The 24,713-nt window shown below is 37.1% G+C and overlaps 1 protein-coding gene across 1 annotated transcript in view; it reads left to right on the plus strand.

Moving 5' to 3' along the window:
- The first annotated feature begins 419 nt into the window (after positions 1-419).
- The window catches only part of alkbh8 (alkB homolog 8, tRNA methyltransferase), a 28,705-nt gene continuing 4,411 nt past the window's right edge, over positions 420-24,713 (plus strand). Inside the window, exons 1-11 of the mRNA XM_061926002.1 lie at positions 420-597; positions 6,525-6,658; positions 6,735-6,835; positions 6,907-7,038; positions 10,844-10,939; positions 11,012-11,116; positions 14,696-14,766; positions 19,410-19,516; positions 19,607-19,767; positions 24,093-24,361; positions 24,546-24,695. Of these exons, the coding sequence (XP_061781986.1) occupies positions 460-597; positions 6,525-6,658; positions 6,735-6,835; positions 6,907-7,038; positions 10,844-10,939; positions 11,012-11,116; positions 14,696-14,766; positions 19,410-19,516; positions 19,607-19,767; positions 24,093-24,361; positions 24,546-24,695 (1,464 nt within the window). The 5' untranslated portion in view covers positions 420-459. The remainder of the gene's footprint in view (positions 598-6,524; positions 6,659-6,734; positions 6,836-6,906; positions 7,039-10,843; positions 10,940-11,011; positions 11,117-14,695; positions 14,767-19,409; positions 19,517-19,606; positions 19,768-24,092; positions 24,362-24,545; positions 24,696-24,713) is intronic.

Here is a 24,713-nt window from a genome sequence, read left to right on the forward strand (position 1 = left end):
TTCTGTAGTGTGTTTGAGAGAAAAACGTTTCAGTTGTTTATGTGAGAGCATTTCAGTAGTGTGTGTAAGAGGTAATTCTGAATAATGTCTCTAACGGCCTCTCATGTTCGTTGGCCGGTTCGTCTCGTATTAATCGTAAGACAAAAGTGCGGCACTGTAATAATAAAAGTTGAAGTACGAGCAATAATAATATGGGCTGCTTGCATTGCAGCAGGCCCATAACTATTGTATTTGCTTATTTATATATGTTTTAAGTTAAATGATAAAGAGGTTTAATTGTAAAAAACAAAACAACGAATGCATAAATAAATTGATAACGTTGGCAAAACAATGTATGGAAATATTAATTTAATCCAAATGATGAAATGAATTATTTTGTGGTAAAAGTCATCTAACGCGCAAGAGGAACCTTTCTTCTCCACTCGACGTTTCACACGGACCAAATGACAGTGACGCACCATGGACGCCGATGTGGAAAGCGGTCTGAGGGCTGAGAGAAGAAGTAAAAACGACAAGAAACTTCTTCGCAAACAGACAAAATCAAGCCACACTTTGTTGAAACACGAAGGAATAAGCACGACGTCGAAGCCAACTAAGGTAAAATAAGAAATATTTCCCTCTCCCCCCCAAGAAAAAGTTGCCACAGCTTCTATGTTGTTATTGTTCACATCGCATTGAACTCAAAGTGAAAACATTCAATGTTATCAAAATGGTACACAAAGTCTGTTGTGTTTTGTTTGTAGCTGGTCAAATAAATCACTGTCAAGTAGCGACATTGTAGGGTTGACTTTAATGCATCGTTAAGCGAGCTAGTTGTAGCAGCCATGCTAAGTGACGTGCCTGCGCGGCGGCCATCTTTGTGGGGGCTATTTCAAGCTAGCTAGTTGTAAGCATAGACATCTTCTAAGGCAGGGGTGCTACTTTTCAATTGATCAAGTCGTGGGGATCTACCTCATTCATATATATAATTTATATTTACTTATTTATGAAATATATGTTTTTGTTAACAAGTTAAAGGTGTTTAATGATAATGCAAGCATGTTTAACACATAGTTAATATTGTTAACAAGTTAAAGGTGTTTAAAGATAATACAAGCATGTTTAACACTTACCGTATTTTCCGCACCATAAGCCGCCCTGGGTTATAAGCCGCGCCTTCAATGAACGGCATATTTCAAAACTTTGTCCACCTATAAGCCGCCCCGTGTTATAAGCCGCATCTAACTGCGCTAAAGGAATGTCAAAAAAACAGTCAGATAGGTCAGTCAAACTTTAATAATATATTAAAAACCAGCGTGATGTGGGCGCGCATGGAGTCGTATATCAACATGGACGGAGCTGCGTGAAAAAAGCCACCCGGCCTCTTCGCGTAAACTTACCTTAACCACTCGCTCATCTTTTCTTCATCCATCCATCCCTTCGAGTTAGCTTTTATGATGACGCCGGCTGGAAAGGTCTCTTTTGGCAAGGTCTTCCTTTTGAATATCACCATGGGTGGAAGTTTCTGGCCATTAGCATGGCAAGCTAGAACCACAGTGAAGGAGGACTTCTCATTCCCTGTGGTGCGAATATTCACCGTACGTGCTCCCGTTGTATCCACAGTGCGGTTCACAGGAATATCAAAAGTCAGTGGAACCTCGTCCATGTTGATAATGTTCTCTGGCCGGATCTTTTTTTCAGCTATCTTGTTTTTACAATATGCACGGAAAGTAGCCAGCTTTTCTTGAAAGTCTTTAGGCAGTTGCTGTGAAATAGTAGTCCGTGTGCGGATGGAGAGATTGCGTCTTTTCATGAACCGGAAACCTGTCGCTTAGTAAGAGCCATTTTGTGGTCTTTACAGATGTAAACACACTAAGGAAATGAAACGTAATACCCGCGCGCTTCTTCTTCTTCTACGGGGGCGGGTGGTTGCTTACAGTAGAAGAAGAAGCGCTTCCTCTTCTATGGGGGCGGGTGCTTACCTTGGCGGTTGCTTGCGTAGAAGAAGAAGCACTTCCTCTTCTACGGGGAAAAAAGATGGCGGCTGTTTACCGTAGTTGCGAGACCGAAACTTTATGAAAATGAATCTTAATATTAATCCATATATAAAGCGCACCGGGTTATAAGCCGCACTGTCAGCTTTTGAGTAAATTTGTGGTTTTTAGGTGCGGCTAATAGTGCGGAAAATACGGTAGTTAATATTGGTAATAAGTTAAAGGTGTTTAAAGATAATACAAGCATGTTTAACACATATAGTTAATATTGTTAATAAGTTAAAGGTGTTTAAAGATAATACAAGCATGTTTAACACATATAGATTCCTTTTTTTCATGAAGACAAGAATATAAGTTGGTGTATTACCTGATTCTGATGACTTGCATTGATTGGAATCAGACAGTAGTGCTGATAAGGTCCGCATTTTCGAATGGAGGAGAAAAAAAGTCCTCCTTTCTGTCCAATACCACATGAAAGTGGTTGGTTTTTGGCATTTTATTTATCCAGCTTCCGTACTCCTTTGTACACACTCTACAAGAAATACATTGTCGGCAAACTCCGTAGCTTGCTAGCTTGTGCACGCCAGCTTTCTGAGACTCTTATTTTGGTAGCGCAGGCAGGATGAAGTAGCGCTTTTATTGTGCAACTGTGCAGTCGGTCTTTGGAGTTTTGACGACAGGTACGGCGCCAGAGTCTGTTGAAATAAAGTGTTTCTCGCCTTCCAGTCGGTCATTTTAATGAGCTGGCAGCAGCCAGCGTCATCTCAGAAGACCCTCGGGTGCCGTGAATGTCAATCAAGTGACGTCATAGTGAAGATTTATGATCGCTCATTTTTAGGACTATTTTTTTAATGGCTGGCTGGTGATCGACTGACACACCCTCCGAGATCGACCGGTAGCTCGCGATCGACGTAATGAGCACCCCTGTTCTAAGGGTACGCAGCATGGAGCGCTACTGCCTACTGGCGCTGACGAGACGCGGGTCCGCCATCTTGGAGTGGTGATCCGCTCCACTCAGTGCAATACATTTGGCAGGAGCAATGAACTGTCAGCGCATTTAATTCATTTTACCTCACTGAATACCACTGATTTTCACGCGTTTTTTTTGTCATTCGTGTAGCTATGATAAAGGACACATGTTTTATTATTCATAGTTTGCTTAACAGTAATAGAATATTCTTATATGCTATAAGCAGTGTTGGGTTTGTTACTGAAAACCAGTAACTAGTTACAGTTACTAGTTACTTTATTTCAAAAGTAACTCAGTTACTAACTCAGTTACTTACACCAAAAAGTAATGCGTTACTGTGAAAAGTAACTATTTAGTAACTTTTTTTTTTCTTTTTTTTAAAGCTCCCATTAATGCCCTTTTAGCCTTCATTTCAGTACTGTTATTGCACAGGAGAATAATACAATCTGTTCATCAACTTGACATGCATTTGCATCACTGAACTCTGCTAAGCAATGTGGTCTACATACAACACACAAAGACAAAGATATGTTTCAAAGGGCCAATTTATTTCCGGCCAAATTGACAAAACTATTTTAAATAGCTGCAACATAACATACATAAGTAACAAACAGCACAATAACAACATAGCTGTATACCTGGCGTCACACGTGACATACACAAAGCCTAACCAGGCAGATTTGAATTGTTGTTTTGGGCAGTAGATAGGATCTTTGATCCAAGACACAACTTACATTTAACTAAAATGTTCTTTTCTTTGTGCTCGACAAAAGAAAAGACGTGAGAATATCTCCATGTTAAGACACTCTACTGCGGCTCTGTTGTTGACACCGCAGCGCTCCAATAAAACACACTCAGATCTTCTGTTTCTAGCCGATACTACATAAAAAATAACGTAAAATAACGCAGTAACGCATCATGTAGTAACGGTAACTGAGTTACTGAATATACAAAATTACGCGTGAGATTACTAGTTATCGCCAAAACTAAAGGCGTTACAGTTAGTCCCAACACTGGCTATAAGTGACCAGACGTTTGAGATCAAAAGTGGGAATATATATTCCAGAGAAGGGGGTAAAAAACAGTCAGCTATTTTTAAGTTGAAGAAACAATATGATTAGGTTAAACACTATATTAGATATCTATATATCTTATAGACTGTATCTCTGTTGCTGCAGCAGCAGAGTTTATTCTGTCTTGACACTTTGTATTGATATTTTCTATTACATTCTTCCCTTAAATGATCATGTTTACAGTGATTGTTTTATATGTATTTTTAATGTATGTCGCTTTGGATAAACGCGTCTGCCAAATCCTTAAACGTAAACATATATAAACACCTGAAAGTCTTTATTTCAGCTAAAACCACCAATCTGTTTCACTGGATTCAGAATAAAACCAAATTCTGTCTTACCCAACATTGTTAATATTTGAATATTGTTACTTGAAGCTAGACTAAATTTAGACTTGCATAATACTGTATAGCCACTGCGCAGGGCAGAGCAGTAAATATAATCTAACTTCTTAAACTATTGTCAACGTACAAACATGTGCTATCAATACACATTATTTTTTTGTAAAAAATAAAACTTACACAACACAAGTGTCAAACTCAAAGGCCGACACGTCATTTAATGTGGCCGGCGAAAGCTTGGGAATAATGTGGATACTTCATCTTTCTTACTAAACGTTTTCATTATTTCCATTTTGACAGAAAAAAAATGTATGTAATACATGACATTTCATCTTGGATATATATACAAATATTCAATTGTTACTGGTGTGAATCTTTGGGCACCTCGCCATTCGATTCCTATTCTTGGGGTGAGGATTTGATTCATAATCCATACTCGATTCAACACGATTCTTGAGTCAAACTGATTTTTGCAATGTATTATTTGGTATAATAATAACACTGTGGAAGTCGCTTCCTAGCGGTCCCACTGTAAGACACGGCACCGGAGCCAAGCGTGCAGGTTTGACAAGGTTTTTAATGATGATGTTGTCAACAAAAGTTTTCTCTCCTAGTAGAACGTGACTTTTCAGTCACGTCCGTATCCTCTCTCCCCTCCTGCTCCTGGCCGCTTACTGTTAAAGACAACAGATGATTAGATTGACACGTACCACCTGTGAAATCTAATCACCTGCCAGCTGTGTCTCGCCGTCAGCACTGCCACGCCTCCGTCTGATGGTGCTCTGTCCTCAGCACCATGGACAGAGGCGGTGACTTTTGCTCCTGCAGGCAGCGCTGGCTACATCTCCCTCCACAAACACCTTAACAAAACCTCCTTTTGGTTGCTGACCTATGACACCAAGTAAGCATAGAGATGGCCTAAAAATGTATTTTTTTATTTTTTATTAATTACTCAAAAAAAAACATTTGATTTTTGAAAAAAAAAGATTTGATTTTTGAAAAAAAAAGATTTGATTTTTGAAAAAAAACATTTGATTTTTGAAAAAAAAAAAAATTTGATTTTTGAAAAAAAAAATTGATTTTTGGAAAAAATAATTTGATTTTTGAAAAAAAAACATTTGATTTTTGAAAAAAAAACATTTGATTTTTGAAAAAAAAAAATTGATTTTTGAAAAAAAACATTTGATTTTTGAAAAAAAAACATTTGATTTTTGAAAAATAAACATTTGATTTTTGAAAAAAAACATTTGATTTTTGAAAAAAAAACATTTGATTTTTGAAAAAAAAACATTTGATTTTTGAAAAAAAAACATTTGATTTTTGAAAAAAAAACATTTGATTTTTGAAAAAAAAAATTGATTTTTGAAAAAAAAACATTTGATTTTTGAAAAAAAAACATTTGATTTTTGAAGAAAAAAAATTGATTTTTGAAAAAAAACATTTGATTTTTGAAAAAAAACCATTTGATTTTTGAAAAAAAAACATTTGATTTTTGAAAAAAAACATTTGATTTTTGAAAAAAAACCATTTGATTTTTGAAAAAAAAACATTTGATTTTTGAAAAAAACCATTTGATTTTTGAAAAAAAAAATAGATTTTTGAAAAAAAACCATTTGATTTTTGAAAAAAAACATTTGATTTTTGAAAAAAAAACATTTGATTTTTGAAAAAAAAAACATTTGATTTTTGAAAAAAACCATTTGATTTTTGAAAAAAAAACATTTGATTTTAAAAAAAAAAACATTAGATTTTTTAAAAAAAAACATTTGATTTTTGAAAAAAAAATTGGTTTTCGAATGTTATAAAAAAATTTTTTTTGCACAGCTAATTATTATATACCGTATGATAGTTTGTAAAAAAAATAACAATAAATACTTAGGTATCTGCTTGTCACCTTGACTTAGGATTTCAAAGCAAGTTATCATCACTTTGTACGTACAACAATCAAATAACCACATGCATAGGCAATAATATAATGAGGCAATTATACTTTTATATTCTTATATAAGTGACCCTCAATGAAAACAAGTTTGACACCCCTGGCCTATAACAATAAGACGTCCTGTTGGCACTTTGCCCCTACTAGCCTATTAGGCTCACTGTTAGCACACAGCTCAAAGAGAAATATGATATTTAATAATATAACAAACTGCCGTATCTTCTCCAGAGTCTGGTGGTGGCAAATGGCGGCTTGGGGAACGGTGTCAGCAGGGAAGAAGTGTCTGCTCTGCTCCAACAGATGGGAGAAGTGGAGACCCTGCTCATGCCCCCTCACAAGCCCTACGCTTTTGTCACATACGGGTACTTGACATTCACGACCAATACCACATTTGCAAGTTTAAAAAAAAAAACTCACGACACGTTGCCGTCCCCGCAGATCCGAGGAGAGTTCTCGGAAGGCTCACGCCCACCTGAACGGGCAGAAAGTGCAGTGTGGCGATAATAGCGTGACGCTGTATCTCAGCTACGTGGAATCAGGTACCTGGAAAGATGTCTGCCTAAAAGCCCGCACGACAAAGCGGTTGTATTGAATACGTGTGTGCTTACAGTTCCGTGTGAGCAACAAGCAGGTGTCACCCTGCCAGCAGGGTTAGAGCTGCTGGAAGACTTTGTTTCTCCAGAGGAAGAAGATCAGCTGCTTGCTGCCATTGACTGGTCGTCCACTAATGATGACGTCACCGGTAAGTAGCGTATTTTCCGGACCATAGAGATTATAAGACGCACTGCCGATGAATGCTCTATTTTTTCATCTTTTTTCATATACAAACCCCGTTTCCATATGAGTTGGGAAATTGTGTTAGATGTAAATATAAACGGAATACAATGATTTTCAAATCCTTTTCAACCCATATTCAGTTGAATATGCTACAAAGACAACATATTTGATGTTCAAACTCATAAACATTTTTTTTTTTGTGCAAATAATCATTAACTTTAGAATTTGATGTCAGCAACACGTGACAAAGAAGTTGGGAAAGGTGGCAATAAATACTGATAAAGTTGAGGAATGCTCATCAAACACTTACACAGGTGAACAGGCTAATTGGGAACAGGTGGGTGCCATGATTGGGTATAAAAGTAGATTCCATGAAATGCTCAGTCATTCACTAACAAGAACGGGGCGAGGGTCACCACTTTGTCAACAAATGCGTGAGCAAATTGTTGAACAGTTTAAGAAAAACCTTTCTCAACCAGCTGTTGCAAGGAATTTAGGGATTTCACCATCTACGCTCCATTTTCAAGGCAAAAAACAAATTTTCAAGGCAAAAACTGATTTTCAAGGTAAAAACTAATTTAAGGCAAAAACTGATTTAAGGCAAAAACTGATTTTCAAGGTAAAAACTGATTTTCAAGGTAAAAGTTGATTTTTAAGGCAAAAATTGATTTTCAAGGCAAAAATTGATTTTCAAGGCAAAAACTGATTTTCAAGGCAAAAACTGATTTTCAAGGCAAAAAACTGATTTTCAAGGTAAAAACTGATTTTCAAGGCAAAAACTGATTTTCAAGGTAAAAGTTGATTTTCAAGGCAAAAACTAATTTAAGGCAAAAACTGATTTTCAAGGCAAAAACTGATTTTCAAGGTAAAAGTTGATTTTCAAGGCAAAAACTGATTTTCAAGGTAAAAGTTGATTTTCAAGGCAAAAATTGATTTTCAAGGCAAAAAACTGATTTTCAAGGCAAAAACTGATTTTCAAGGTAAAAGTTGATTTTCAAGGCAAAAACTAATTTAAGGCAAAAACTGATTTTCAAGGCAAAAAACTGATTTTCAAGGTAAAAGTTGATTTTCAAGGCAAAAACTGATTTTCAAGGTAAAAGTTGATTTTCAAGGCAAAAAACTGATTTTCAAGGTAAAAACTGATTTTCAAGGCAAAAAACTGATTTTCAAGGCAAAAACTGATTTAAGGCAAAAACAGATTTTCAAGGCAAAAACGGATTTTCAAGGTAAAACTTGATTTTCAAGGCAAAAACTGATTTAAGGCAAAAACTGATTTTCAAGGCAAAAAACTGATTTTCAAGGTAAAAAACTGATTTTCAAGGCAAAAACTGATTTTCAAGGTAAAAGTTGATTTTCAAGGCAAAAACTGATTTTAAAGGTAAAAGTTGATTTTCAAGGCAAAAACTGATTTTCAAGGTAAAAGTTGATTTTCAAGGCAAAAATTGATTTTCAAGGCAAAAAACTGATTTTCAAGGTAAAAACTGATTTTCAAGGCAAAAAACTGATTTTCAAGGCAAAAACTGATTTAAGGCAAAAACAGATTTTCAAGGCAAAAACGGATTTTCAAGGTAAAACTTGATTTTCAAGGCAAAAACTGATTTAAGGCAAAAACTGATTTTCAAGGCAAAAAACTGATTTTCAAGGTAAAAAACTGATTTTCAAGGCAAAAACTGATTTTCAAGGTAAAAGTTGATTTTCAAGGCAAAAACTGATTTTAAAGGTAAAAGTTGATTTTCAAGGCAAAAACTGATTTTCAAGGTAAAAAACTGATTTTCAAGGCAAAAACTGATTTTCAAGGCAAAAACTGATTTTCAAGGTAAAAAAATGATTTTCAAGGTAAAAACTGATTTCCAAGGGAAAAGTTGATTTTCAAGGTAAAAACTGATTTTATATTTTTAATATATTTTAACATTGTAAATGGAATGCAAACTCTTAAATATCAAAGTTCAATCAAACGAATACATAATACAAATGAAATATACTCGGTCAGTAAAATGTTGCATTTGAATAAAAATCACAACCAAAAGCAATAAAATAGGTTCTGTCTCTCTTAAGGAGGGGGTTAGGGGACCCTCAAATATACACAAGCAACACAATACCAAACGGGCTAAATTAAGTTATTAAGTAATATCATCAAAGGGTTCAGAGAATCTGGAGAAATCACTGCACGTAAGCAGCTAAGCCCGTGACCTTCGATCCCTCAGGCTGTACTGCATCAACAAGCGACATCAGTGTGTAAAGGGTATCACCACATGGGCTCAGGAACACTTCAGAAACCCACTGTCAGTAATTACAGTTGGTCGCTACATCTGTAAGTGCAAGTTAAAACTCTCCTATGCAAGGCGAAAACCGTTTATCAACAACACCCAGAAACGCCGTCGGCTTCGCTGGGCCCGAGCTCATCTAAGATGGACTCATGCAAAGTGGAAAAGTGTTCTGTGGTCTGACGAGTCCACATTTCAAATTGTTTTTGGAAACTGTGGACGTCGTGTCCTCCGGACCAAAGAGGATAAGAACCACCCGGATTGTTATAGGCGCAAAGTGTAAAAGCCAGCATGTGTGATGGTATGGGGGTGTATTAGTGCCCAAGACATGGGTAACTTACACATCTGTGAAGGCACCATTAATGCTGAAAGGTACATACAGGTTTTGGAGCAACATATGTTGCCATCCAAGCAACGTTACCATGGACGCCCCTGCTTATTTCAGCAAGACAATGCCAAGTCACGTGTTACATCAACGTGGCTTCATAGTAAAAGAGTGCGGGTACTAGACTGGCCTGCCTGTAGTCCAGACCTGTCTCCCATTGAAAATGTGTGGCGCATTATGAAGCCTAAAATAGCACAACGGAGACCCCCGGACTGTTGAACAACTTAAGCTGTACATCAAGCAAGAATGGGAAAGCTTCAAAAATGTGTCTCCTCAGTTCCCAAACGTTTACTGAGTGTTGTTAAAAGGAAAGGCCATGTAACACAGTGGTGAACATGCCCTTTCCCAACTACTTTGGCACGTGTTGCAGCCATGAAATTCTAAGTTAATTATTATTTGCAAAAAATAAATAACCATCAAATATCTTGTCTTTGTAGTGCATTCAATTGAATATGGGTTGAAAATAATTTGCAAATCATTGTATTCCGTTTATATTTACATCTAACACAATTTCCCAACTCATATGGAAATGGGGTTTGTATTAAACCAGACAAGAAGCAAGGAATCAGGCAGAGACAGAGTTCAATTTAGCTCATGAGGAGACACTTTTGGGGCTGCACACTCAGTTACAGTCTCCCACCACGCTCTGAGGGGCAGTCCCGTGCGCTCCTCTATTTATTCGGGAGTTCCCTCGTTAACATCACCGAGGCGGCTTCTCGGGGGAGGGGACACATATTACGCAAGCAGCCCCAGTATCACAATACGTGATTATTCAGAATGCAAATGTGCTTGAGCTCGAGATTTCGCCCTGGCTCTTGTCGTCTTATCTTCGTTGAGGTACTTGAAGTCCGTCCTCGGCTGTTTTAGCGGGCTGGAAGACAGAAACCGCTGCTGCGGGACAACTTGCAGTGGAAGATAACAAGTTGTGTGCCTTTGCACGGATAGAAAAGTACAACTTGAGCACAATTGATAATAACTATAGCAACGGCCTTTAAGCATAAGAGTTGTGTGATAACTTCTACATAATTATTCTAACATAGACACAAAAAGTAGAGTTTTTGTGTGTCAGTACTGCATTATGTTGTAGAAGAAGACCCATCATTCATCGTCTGTTACTGTAGCCCAGAAAGCCCTGAAGCACAGAAGAGTCCAACATTACGGCTTTGAGTTCCGCTACGACAACAACAACGTGGACAAAGACAAGCCGTTATCTGCAGGTGACCTCTTATTTTTTTAAATTTTATTATAAGTTGCATTTACTCCTACTTTTAAATCGAGCGTGCGTTCAGGTCTGCCTGCGGAATGTCTCCCAGTCCTGGAAAGGTGTCTGGACAAAGGCCACATCAAGTCCATGCCCGACCAGCTGACTGTAAACCAGTACGAGTGCGGACAAGGTTTGTTTTTGCACAATTCTGACTCTCCTGTAACTTAATACAGCTCAAATGAATCAGAATATTGTAATGTATGCATTCTTTTTTTTGTACCACAAGAGGGCAGCACAGCTTGTCTGTAATGTGCTTTGTATAGGCCAGGGGTCGGCAACCCGCGGCTCTAGCGCCGCCCTAGTGGCTCTCCGGAGCTTTTTCAAAAATGTATGAAAAATGGAAAAAGATGAGGGGGAAAAAATATATATTTTTTGTTTTAATATGGTTTCTGTAGGAGGACAAACATGACACAAACCTCCCTAATTGTTATAAAGCACACTGTTTGTATTAAACATGCTTCACTGACTCAAGTATTTGGCGAGCGCCGATTTGTCCTACTAATTTTGGCGGTCCTTGAACTCACCGTAGTTTGTTTACATGTACCGTATTTTCCGCACCATAAGGCGCCCTGGGTTATAAGCCGCGCCTTCAATGAACGGCATATTTCAAAACTTTGTCCACCTATAAGCCGCCCCCGTGTTGTAAGCCGCATCTAACTGCGCTAAAGGAATGTCAAAAAAACAGTCAAATAGGTCAGTCAAACTTTAATAATATATTAAAACCAGCGTGATGTGGGCGCGCATGGGATCGTATATCAACATGGACAGAGCTGCGTGAAAAAAGCCACCCGGCCTCTTCGCGTAAACTTAAACTTACCTTAACCACTCGCTCATCTTTTCTTCATCCATCCCTTCGAGTTAGCTTTTATGATGACACCGGCTGGAAAGGTCTCTTTTGGCAAGGTCTTCCTTTTGAATATCACCATGGGTGGAAGTTTCTGGCCATTAGCATGGCAAGCTAGAACCACAGTGAAGGATGACTTCTCATTCCCTGTGGTGCGAATATTCACTGTACGTGCTCCCGTTGTATCCACAGTGCGGTTCACAGGAATACCAGTTGCTGTGAAATAGTAATCCGTGTGCGGATGGAGAGATTGCGTCTTTTCATGAACCGGATCCCTGTCGCTTAGTAGCAGCCATTTTGTGGTCTTTATAGATGTAAACACACAAAGGAAATGAAACGTACGGTGATATCCGCGCACTTTTTCTTCTTCTACGCGGGCGGGTGGTTGCTTACAGTAGAAGAAGAAGCGCTTCCTGTTCTATGGGGGCGGGTGCTTACCTTGGCGGTTGCTTGCGTAGAAGAAGAAGCGCTTCCTGTTCTACCGGGAAAAAAGATGGTGGCTGTTTACCGAAGTTGCGAGACCGAAACTTTATGAAAATGAATCTTAATATTTATCCATATATAAAGCGCACCGGGTTATAAGGCGCACTGTCAGCTTTTGAGAAAATTTGTGGTTTTTAGGTGCGCCTTATAGTGCGGAAAATACGGTATAACTTTCTCCGACTTTCGAGGACGTGTTTTATGCCACTTCTTTTTCCGTCTCATTTTGTCCACCAAACTTTTAACGTTGTGCATGAATGCACAAAGGTGAGTTTTGTTGATGTTATTGACTTGTGTGGAGTGCTAATCAGACATATTTGGTCACTGCAAGACTGCAAGCTAATCGATGCTAACATGCTATTTAGGTTAGCTATATGTACATATTGCATCATTATGCCTAATTTGTAGCTATATTTGAGGTCATTTAGTTTCCTTTAAGTCATCTCAATTCAATGTATATCTTATGACACACTATCTGTATGTAATATGGCTTTTAATTTGTTGCGGCTCCAGACAGATTTGTTTTTGTATTTTTGGTCCAATATGGCTCTTTCAACATTTTGGGTTGCTGACCCCTGGTATAGGCATGTTGCTGGGGTGGATTCATGTCAGCCCTCGCAAATATTAATTAAATACCGTATTTTCCGCACTATAAGGCGCACCTAAAAACCACAAATTTTCTCAAAAGCTGACAGTGCGCCTTATAACCCGGTGCGCTTTATATATGGATAAATATTAAGATTCATTTTCATAAAGTTTCGGTCTCGCAACTTCGGTAAACAGCCGCTATCTTTTTTCCCGGTAGAACAGGAAGCGCTTCTTCTTCTACGCAAGCAACCGCCAAGGTAAGCACCCGCCCCCATAGAACAGGAAGCGCTTCTTCTTCTACTGTAAGCAACCACCCGCCCGCGTAGAAGAAGAAAAAGCGCGCGGATATCACCGTACGTTTCATTTCCTTTGTGTGTTTACATCTGTAAAGACCACAAAATGGCTCCTACTAAGCGACCGGGATCCGGTTCATGAAAAGACGCAATCTCTCCATCCGCACACGGATTACTATTTCACAGCAACTGATATTCCTGTGAACCGCACTGTGGATACAACGGGAGCGCGTACGGTGAATATTCGCACCACAGGGAATGAGAAGTCATCCTTCACTGTGGTTCTAGCTTGCCATGCTAATGGCCAGAAACTTCCACCCATGGTGATATTCAAAAGGAAGACCTTGCCAAAAGAGACCTTTCCAGCCGGCGTCATCATAAAAGCTAACTCGAAGGGATGGATGAAGAAAAGATGAGCGAGTGGTTAAGGTAAGTTTAAGTTTACGCGAAGAGGCCGGGTGGCTTTTTTCACGCAGCTCTGTCCATGTTGATATACGAATGTTTGTGATTGCACATTTGCGTACATTTTGGGAGTGAACAGAGTTGTTAGAACGCTGGTTTTTAATATATTATTAAAGTTTGACTGACCTATCTGACTGTTTTTTTGACATTCCTTTAGCGCAGTTAGATGCGGCTTACAACACGGGGCGGCTTATTGGTGGACAAAGTTTTGAAATATGCCGTTCATTGAAGGCGCGGCTTATAACCCAGGGCGCCTTATGGTGCGGAAAATACGGTAAATGATTCGATAATTACCAAAATATGACAATATATCTCCAGATCAAATTAAAAACATCATACATTTATTTGTTTTAATATAAATGTTATAAGTGCAGTTGCCTGTGGCTTTAATGTCAATATTTTATTAGTAATATAATATTATTTGACTGCTGCATGTTTAGTTTTTTTTGTGTGTGTACATTGTTATTTTTATTTATGTATACAAATTTTGTGGGTTTCTTGTTAAGGGAAAAAAAATAACATTTGACATGTGTTTAATTGTATTTCTGGACTATGTCAAAAATACAATAAATGTGTAAAAAAACATAATTGTATAATTATTTCAATATTTAAATAACAATTTGATTATTATTAATTTATTGAATTATAAATTTAATAATTTACTTAATTATTTCACAATTTGTGTTTTATTTAATTATTTAATAAATGTATGTCAGTGCTTGCATGAATTATTTGACCTGTCAAACAGCCATCAAAGTTAGTGGGCGGGGCTACCAGGAATCTAGTCCAATGATTGCTTTGAAAACATAGGACCCGCCCACTCAAATCAATTCACAACGTGCTGACAAACAGCAAATCAATTAAATAATAAATAATACATCATAAAATAATTACATTGTGAAATAATGACTTAAATATTGTAGTAATTAAATGTACTATTACTTTAAATACATGAGGTCATGATTTCGAGATGTATTTTGTCCCTCCATACAGAAACCTGCATGTGCACGAGACTAAAATAAGTTTGTTGTCCCACTCGTAGGTATTCCTCCTCACGTGGACACGCACTCGGCCTTCGAGGACACCATCCTGTCACTCAGCCTGGGGGCAAAGGTATCACTTTATTTTTAATACCACTTTATCCGCCAGATGGTGTTTAATGTCTTAAAAAGTGTTTTGTGGCAATTCCAACTTTGACCACAGTGTCAGTTCCTATGTAGAGTGGCGCTTTCCATCATTTTCAGCAGACTGCGTTGCAAAATGATTAACAGACCTCTCAAAATGTGTTTTGTTGCAATTCCAACTTTGACCACAGCGTCAGTTCCTACGTAGAGTGGCGCTTTCCATCATTTTCAGCAGACTACATTGCAAAATTATTAACAGACCTCTCAACATGTGTTTTGTGGCAATTCCAACTTTGACCACAGCGTCAGTTCCTACATAGAGTGGCGCTTTCCATCGTTTTCAGCAGACTGCGTTGCAAAATGATTAACAGACCTCTCAAAATGTGTTTTGTGGCAATTCCAACTTTGACCACAGCGTCAGTTCCTACGTAGAGTGGCGCTTTCCATCATTTTCAGCAGACTGCATTGCAAAATGATTAACAGACCTCTCAAAATGTGTTTTGTGGCAATTCCAACTTTGACCACAGCGTCAGTTCCTACGTAGAGTGGCACTTTCCATCATTTTCAGCAGACTGCGTTGCAAAATTATTAACAGACCTCTTAAATTGTGTTTTGTGGCCATTCCAACTTTGACCACAGCGTCAGTTCCTAGGTAGAGTGGACCTTTCCACCATTTTCAGCAGACTGCATTTCAAAATGATTAACAGACCTCTCAAAATGTGTTTTGTGGCCATTCTAACTTTGACCACAGCGTCAGTTCCTATGTAGAGTGGCGCTTTCCATCATTTTCAGCAGACTGCATTGCAAAATGATTAACAGACCTCTTAAAATGTGTTTTGTGGCCATTCCAACTTTGACCACAGCGTCAGTTCCTATGTAGAGTGGCGCTTTCCATCATTTTCAGCAGACTGCGTTGTAAAATGATTAACAGACCTCTCAAAATGTGTTTTGTGGCCATTCTAACTTTGACCACAGCGTCAGTTCCTATATAGAGTGGCGCTTTCCATCATTTTCAGCAGACTACATTGCAAAATTATTAACAGACCTCTCAACATGTGTTTTGTGGCCATTCCAACTTTGACCACAGCGTCAGTTCCTATGTAGAGTGGCGCTTTCCACAATTTTCAGCAGACTGCGTTGCAAAATGATTAACAGACCTTTCAAAATGTGTTTTGTGGCAATTCCAACTTTGACCACAGCGTCAGTTCCTATGTAGAGTGCCGCTTTCCATCATTTTCAACAGACTGCGTTGCAAAATGATTAACAGACCTCTTAAATTGTGTTTTGTTGCCATTCCAACTTTGACCACAGTGTCAGTTCCTATGTAGAGTGGCACTTTCCATCATTTTCAGCAGACTGCGTTGCAAAATGATTAACAGACCTCTCAAAATGTGTTTTGTGGCCATTCTAACTTTGACCACAGCGTCAGTTCCTATGTAGAGTGGCGCTTTCCATCATTTTCAGCAGACTACATTGCAAAATGATTAACAGACCTCTCAACATGTGTTTTGTGGCAATTCCAACTTTGACCACAGCGTCAGTTCCTACGTAGAGTGGCGCTTTCCATCATTTTCAGCAGACTGCATTGCAAAATGATTAACAGACCTCTCAAAATGTGTTTTGTGGCCATTCCAACTTTGACCACAGCGTCAGTTCCTACGTAGAGTGGCGCTTTCCATCATTTTCAGCAGACTGCATTGCAAAATGATTAACAGACCTCTCAAAATGTGTTTTGTGGCAATTCCAACTTTGACCACAGCGTCAGTTCCTATGTAGAGTGGCGCTTTCCATCATTTTCAGCAGACTGCATTGCAAAATGATTAACAGACCTCTTAAAATGTGTTTTGTGGCCATTCCAACTTTGACCACAGCGTCAGTTCCTACGTAGAGTGGCGCTTTCCATCATTTTCAGCAGACTGCATTGCAAAATGATTAACAGACCTCTCAAAATGTGTTTTGTGGCAATTCCAACTTTGACCACAGCGTCAGTTCCTATGTAGAGTGGCGCTTTCCACAATTTTCAGCAGACTGCGTTGCAAAAATGATTAACAGACCTCTCAAAATGTGTTTTGTGGCCATTCCAACTTTGACCACAGCGTCAGTTCCTATGTAGAGTGGCGCTTTCCACAATTTTCAGCAGACTGCGTTGCAAAATGATTAACAGACCTCTCAAAATGTGTTTTGTGGCAATTCCAACTTTGACCACAGCGTCAGTTCCTATGTAGAGTGGCGCTTTCCATCATTTTTAGCAGACTACATTGCAAAATTATTAACAGATCTCTCAACATGTGTTTTGCGGCAATTCCAACTTTGACCACAGCGTCAGTTCCTACGTAGAGTGGCGCTTTCCATCATTTTCAGCAGACTACATTGCAAAATTATTAACAGACCTCTCAACATGTGTTTTGTGGCAATTCCAACTTTGACCACAGCATCAGTTCCTATGTAGAGTGGCGCTTTCCATCATTTTCAGCAGACTGCATTGCAAAATGATTAACAGACCTCTCAAAATGTTTTTTTGTGGCCATTCCAACTTTGATCACAGCGTCAGTTCCTACGTAGAGTGGCGCTTTCCACCATTTTCAGCAGACTGCATTGCAAAATGATTAACAGACCTCTCAAAATGTGTTTTGTGGCAATTCCAACTTTGACCACAGCGTCAGTTCCTACGTAGAGTGGCGCTTTCCATCATTTTCAGCAGACTGCGTTGCAAAATGATTAACAGACCTCTCAACATGTGTTTTGTGGCAATTCCAACTTTGACCACAGTGTCAGTTCCTATGTAGAGTGGCGCTTTCCATCATTTTCAGCAGACTGCGTTGCAAAATGATTAACAGACCTCTCAAATGTGTTTTGTGGCAATTCCAACTTTGACCACAGCGTCAATTCCTATGTAGAGTGGCGCTTTCCATAATTTTCAGCAGACTGCATTGCAAAATGATTAACAGACCTCTCAAAATGTGTTTTGTGGCCATTCCAACTTTGACCACAGCGTCAATTCCTATGTAGAGTGGCGCTTTCCATAATTTTCAGCAGACTGCATTGCAAAATGATTAACAGACCTCTCAAAATGTGTTTTGTGGCCATTCCAACTTTGACCACAGCGTCAGTTCCTATGTAGAGTGGCGCTTTCCATCATTTTCAGCAGACTACATTGCAAAATTATTAACAGACCTCTCAACATGTGTTTTGTGGCAATTCCAACTTTGACCACAGCGTCAGTTCCTATGTAGAGTGGCGCTTTCCATCATTTTCAGCAGACTGCATTGCAAAATGATTAACAGACCTCTCAAAATGTTTTTTGTGGCCATTCCAACTTTGACCACAGCGTCAGTTCCTATGTAGAGTGGCGCTTTCCATCATTTTCAGCAGACTGCGTTGCAAAATGATTAACAGACCTCTCAAAATGTGTTTTGTGGCAATTCCAACTTTGACCACAGCGTCAGTTCCTATGTAGAGTGGCACTTTCCATCATTTTCAGCAGACTGCATTGCAAAATGATTAACAGACCTCTCAAAATGTGTTTTGTGGCAATTCCAACTTTGACCACAGCGTCAGTTCCTATGTAGAGTGGCGCTTTCCATCATTTTCAGCAGACTGCATTGCAAAATGATTAACAGACCTCTCAAAATGTTTTTTGTGGCCATTCCAACTTTGACCACAGCGTCAGTTCCTATGTAGAGTGGCGCTTTCCATCATTTTCAGCAGACTGCGTTGCAAAATGATTAACAGACCTCTCAAAATGTTTTTTGTGGCCATTCCAACTTTGACCACAGCGTCAGTTCCTACGTAGAGTGGCGCTTTCCATCATTTTCAGCAGACTGCGTTGCAAAATGATTAACAGACCTCTCAAAATGTGTTTTGTGGCCATTCCAACTTTGACCACAGCGTCAGTTCCTATGTAGAGTGGGCCTTTCCACCATTTTCAGCAGACTGCATTGCAAAATGATTAACAGACCTCTCAAAATGTGTTTTGTGGAAATTCCAACTTTGACCACAGCGTCAGTTCCTACGTAGAGTGGCGCTTTCCATCATTTTCAGCAGACTACATTGCAAAATTATTAACAGACCTCTCAACATGTGTTTTGTGGCAATTCCAACTTTGACCACAGCGTCAGTTCCTATGTAGAGTGGCGCTTTCCATCATTTTCAGCAGACTGCATTGCAAAATGATTAACAGACCTCTCAAAATGTGTTTTGTGGCCATTCCAACTTTGACCACAGCGTCAGTTCCTATGTAGAGTGGCGCTTTCCATCATTTTCAGCAGACTGCGTTGCAAAATGATTAACAGACCTCTCAAAATGTGTTTTGTGGCCATTCCAACTTTGACCACAGCGTCTGTTCCTATGTAGAGTGGCGCTTTCCATCATTTTCAGCAGACTGCATTGCAAAATTATTAACAGACCTCTCAAAATGTTTTTTGTGGCCATTCCAACTTTGACCACAGCGTCAGTTCCTATGTAGAGTGGCGCTTTCCATCATTTTCAGCAGACTGCATTGCAAAAATGATTAACAGACCTCTCAAAATGTGTTTTGCGGCCATTCCAACTTTGACTTTTGACTTTGACGAACGAGCAGAGAGTTAACTGCTGTGGAGGTGTGGTCTGGTGTGACTGTGTGTGTACTTTAAGACGGTGATGGAGTTCCGTCACCCAGACGGTGGTGTGGTGCAGGTGTGTCTGCCAGCACGCAGCCTCCTGGTGATGCAAGGAGAGAGCAGACACCTGTGGACACACGGGTGAGCTCGTTCTTTCCCCTCAGGCTTCCTTTCATCTCCATGCCAGACAATATGCTGGGAAAACTCCATAATGGCTGTCTTCTTTTCTAGAATCACTCCTCGTAAATCCGACACGGTGCCGGCCTGCGACCCACAATGCACTGCTCCTACGACGTGTGACCTGGGCGCTCTCAAGCAGCTGACTTTGAGCAGGAGGGCCACGCGCACGTCCTTCACCTTCCGTAACATCCGACATGGACCCTGCCGATGTGGTGAGTCTCTGACTAATGTTAATTTTCAGTCATGTTGATAATGTCAGGCTGTCGTCCACTTAGGTTGCTTCTATTTTGCCCATAGTCCTCCTTTTGTTTGAGGAACAATTACTCCAAAGTCATTTTGTTTGGCCCACCAAGTGGTGGTTTTCCAAATGTGATACATATTCATACTGACCTCTTTCATGCTCACACAACCATTGATGGCAAGTTTGCAAAGCTGGCAAGTAAATTAAAGCATGCGGGGGCCATTTTTATAGTTTTCACCTTCAAAACCGACATTGATTTTGATTAATTATTATTTTTGAGCAATGACAATTTTAATGAAAAAAAACTTTGTGTTATTAGAGTCAACATTGCAACTTTTTCTCCTCACATTTCACCTTTGATTCCACTTTTTTATGTTGTTTTTATTTAAATAGTATTTGAAGAATGTGCCACAGGCTGGTAAAAAAAATAGCTTTGGGCTGCAAAAGGCCCCCAGGCCACACTTTGGACACCCCAGGTATTTATTATGATAAAAATATTTTAGGTAAAAATTCCATCTAATATACCGAAAATATTGTCTGATTACAAGAAAATTTTAAATTTGAAAAATACAAATTTTTAGGTAAAAATTCCATCTAATATACCAAAAATATTGTCTGATTACAAGAAAATTAGAAATTTTAAAAGTACAAATTTTTAGATAAATATTCCATCTAATATACTGAAATTATTGTCTGATTACAAGAAAATTTGACAAGTACAAATTTTTAGGTACAAATTCCATCTAATACATCGAAAATATTGTCTGATTACAAGAAAATTTGAAATTTGAAAAATACAAATTTTTACGTAAAAATTCCATCTAATATACCAAAAATATTGTCTGATTACAAGAAAATTTGAAATGTGAAAAGTAACAATTTTTAGGTAAAAATTCCATCTAATTTACTGAAAATATTGTCTGATTACAAGAAAATTAGAAATTTGAAAAATACAAATTTGTAGGTAAAAATTCCATCTAACATCTTGAAAATATTGTCTGATTACAAGAAAATTTGACAAGTACAATTTTTTAGGTAAAAATTCCATCTAATACACCGAAAATATTGTCTGATTACCGGTACAAGAAAATGTGAAAAGTAACAATTTTTAGGTAAAAATTCCATCTATTATACCGAAAATATTGTCTCAGTACAAGAAATTTTTAAATTTGAAAAGTACAAATTTGTAGGTAAAAATTCCATCTAATATACCAAAAATACTGTCTGATTACAAGAAAATTAGAAATTTGAAAAGTACAAATTTTTTGGTAAAAATTCCATCTAATATACTGAAAATATTGTCTGATTACAAGAAAATTTGACAAGTACAATTTTTAGGTAAAAATTCCAGCTAATACACCGAAAATATTGTCTGATTACAAGAAAATGTGAAAAGTAACAATTTTTAGGTACAAATTCCATCTAATACACCGAAAATATTGTCTGATTACAAGAAAATGTGAAAAGTAACAATTTTTAGGTAAAAATTCCATCTATTATACCGAAAATATTGTCTCAGTACAAGAAATTTTTAAATTTGAAAAGTACAAATTTGTAGGTAAAAATTCCATCTAATATACCAAAAATACTGTCTGATTACAAGAAAATTAGAAATTTGAAAAATACAAAATTTTAGGTAAAAATTCCATCTAATATACTGAAAATATTGTCTGATTACAAGAAAATTTGACAAGTACAATTTTTAGGTAAAAATTTCATCTAATACACCAAAAATATTGTCTGATTACAAGAAAATGTGAAAAGTAACAATTTTTAGGTAAAAATTCCTTCTAATATACCGAAAATATTGTCTCAGTACAAGAAAATTTGAAATTTGAAAAGTACAAATTTTTAGGTAAAAATTCCATCTAATATACCAAAAATATTGTCTGATTACAAGAAAATTTGAAATTTGAAAAGTACAAATATTTAGGTAAAAATTCCATCTAATATACTGAAAATATTGTCTGATTACAAGAAAATTAGAAATTTGAAAAATACAAATTTTTAGGTAAAAATTCCATCTAATATACCGAAAATATTGTCTGATTACAAGAAAATTAGAAAAGTGACAATGTTTAGGTAAGAATTCCATCTAATATACCAAAAATATTGTCTGATTACAAGAAAATTAGAAATTTTAAAAGTACAAATTTTTAGATAAATATTCCATCTAATATACTGAAATTATTGTCTGATTACAAGAAAATTTGACAAGTACAAATTTGTAGGTAAAAATTCCATCTAATATACTGAAAATATTATCTGATTACATGAAAATTTGAAATTTGAAAAGTAAAAATTTTTAGGTAAAAATTCCATCTATTATACCGAATATATTGTCTGATTACAAGATAATTTGACAAATACAAATTTGTAGGTAAAAATTCCATCTAATATACTGAAAATATTATCTGATTACAAGAAAATGTGAAATTTGAAAAGTACAAATTTTTAAGTAAAAATTCCATCTAATATACCGAAAATATTGTCTGATTACAAGAAAATTAGAAATTTGAAAAATACAAATTTTTAGGTAAAAATTCCATCTATTATACCGAATATATTGTCTGATTACAAGATAATTTGACAAATACAAATTTTTAGGTACAAATTCCATCTAATACTCCGAAAATATTGTCTGATTACAAGAAAATTTGAAATTTGAAAAATACAAATTTTTAGGTAAAAATTCCATCTAATATACCAAAAATATTGTCTGATTACAAGAAAATTTGAAATGTGAAAAGTAACAATTTTTAGGTAAAAATTCCATCTTATTTACCGAAAATATTGTCTGATTACAAGAAAATTTGAAATTTGAAAAATACAAATTTTTAGGTAAAAATTCCATCTAATATACTGAAAATATTGTCTGATTACAAGAAAATTTGACAAGTAAAAATTTTTATGTAAAAATTCCATCTAATACACCGAAAATATTGTCTGATTACAAGAAAATGTGAAAAGTAACAATTTTTAGGTAAAAATTCCATCTATTATACCGAAAATATTGTCTCAGTACAAGAAAATTTGAAATTTGAAAAGTACAAATTTGTAGGTAAAAATTCCATCTAATATACTGAAAATATTGTCTTATTACAAGAAAATTTGAAATTTGAAAAGTACAAATTTTTAGGTAAACATTCCATCTAATATACTGAAAATATTGTCTGATTACAAGAAAATTTGACAAGTACAATTTTTAGGTAAAAATTCCATCTAATACACCGAAAATATTGTCTGATTACAAGAAAACGTGAAAAGTAACAATTTTTAGGTAAAAATTCCATCTAATATACCGAAAATATTGTCTCAGTACAAGAAAATTTGAAATTTGAAAAGTACAAATTTTTAGGTAAAAATTCCATCTAATATACCAAAAATATTGTCTGATTACAAGAAAATTAGAAATTTGAAAAGTACAAATATTTAGGTAAAAATTCCATCTAATATACCGGTACTGAAAATATTGTCTGATTACAAGAAAATTAGAAATTTGAAAAGTACAAATTTTTAGGTAAAAATTCCATCTAATATACTGAAAATATTGTCTGATTACAAGAAAATTTGACAAGTACAATTTTTAAGTAAAAATTCCATCTAATACACCGAAAAAAGTTGTCTGATTACAAGAAAATTTGAAATTTGAAAAGTAAAAATTCTTAGGTAAAAATTCCATCTACCGGTAATATACTGAAAATATTGTCTTGATTACAAAAATATTTGAAAAGTAAAAATGTCATCTAATATACCAAAAATATTGCCACAAGCAGGTAAAAAAATTGCTTTGGGCTGCTAATGGCCCCCAGGCCACACTTTGGACACCCCAGGTATATATTATGATACATATATAATTATTCTAACACCAGGTATATATTATGATACATATATAATTATTCTAACACCAGGTATATATTATGATACATATATAATTATTCTAACACCAGGTATATATTATGATACATATATAATTATTCTAACACCAGGTATATATTATGATACATATATAATTATTCTAACAACAGGTATATATTATGATACATATATAATTATTCTAACAACAGGTATATATTATGATACATATATAATTATTCTAACACCAGGTATATATTATGATACATATATAATTATTCTAACACCAGGTATATATTATGATACATATATAATTATTCTAACACCAGGTATATATTATGATACATATATAATTATTCTAACACCAGGTATATATTATGATTCAAATATTATGTAGCAGATGTATTATAATCTCTCTTCTTCTTTCATTTATTCCCGCAGCTTTCCCCTCCGCCTGTGACAGTCAAGGAGCTCCCTCGGCGATGCCGCCACCCCCCTCGCTCCCGCGAAGCGGCGGAGACGCGGCGCGCCTGGAGGCGGAGTACGTGCACCGCGTGTACGACGCCATCGCCTCCCACTTCAGCAGCACCCGCCACTCGCCCTGGCCCCGTGTTTGCCACTTCCTGTCGTCGCTCCCGCCCGGCAGCGTGCTGGCGGACGTGGGCTGCGGGAACGGGAAGTATCTGGCTGCCAACCCGGAGGTCTTCAGCGTGAGTGTTACCTGGAATTGTCACTTTATTGATCCCAACGCCGGCATTTTTAGCATAAAAATATAATTTTCTATGCAAACACTTCATACTTTGATGAAGTTGAATATTGCGTATATCCAACATACTTTGATGAAGTTGAATAGTGCGTACATCCAACAAGGTTGTCTCCTCTCTCCTCCTCCAGGTGGGCTGTGACCGCAGCAGCTCTCTCCTCCAAATCTGCGCCGATCGAGGTTTCCAGGCGTTTGTGTCTGATGCCCTGAACGTGCCGCTACGCACGGCCTCGTGTGACGCCTGCATCTCCATCGCTGTCATCCACCACTTCTCTACACCAGTACGTACGCTCCGAACA

This window comes from Nerophis lumbriciformis, linkage group LG30, assembly GCF_033978685.3.
Source record: "Nerophis lumbriciformis linkage group LG30, RoL_Nlum_v2.1, whole genome shotgun sequence".
Taxonomy (NCBI): domain Eukaryota; kingdom Metazoa; phylum Chordata; class Actinopteri; order Syngnathiformes; family Syngnathidae; genus Nerophis; species Nerophis lumbriciformis.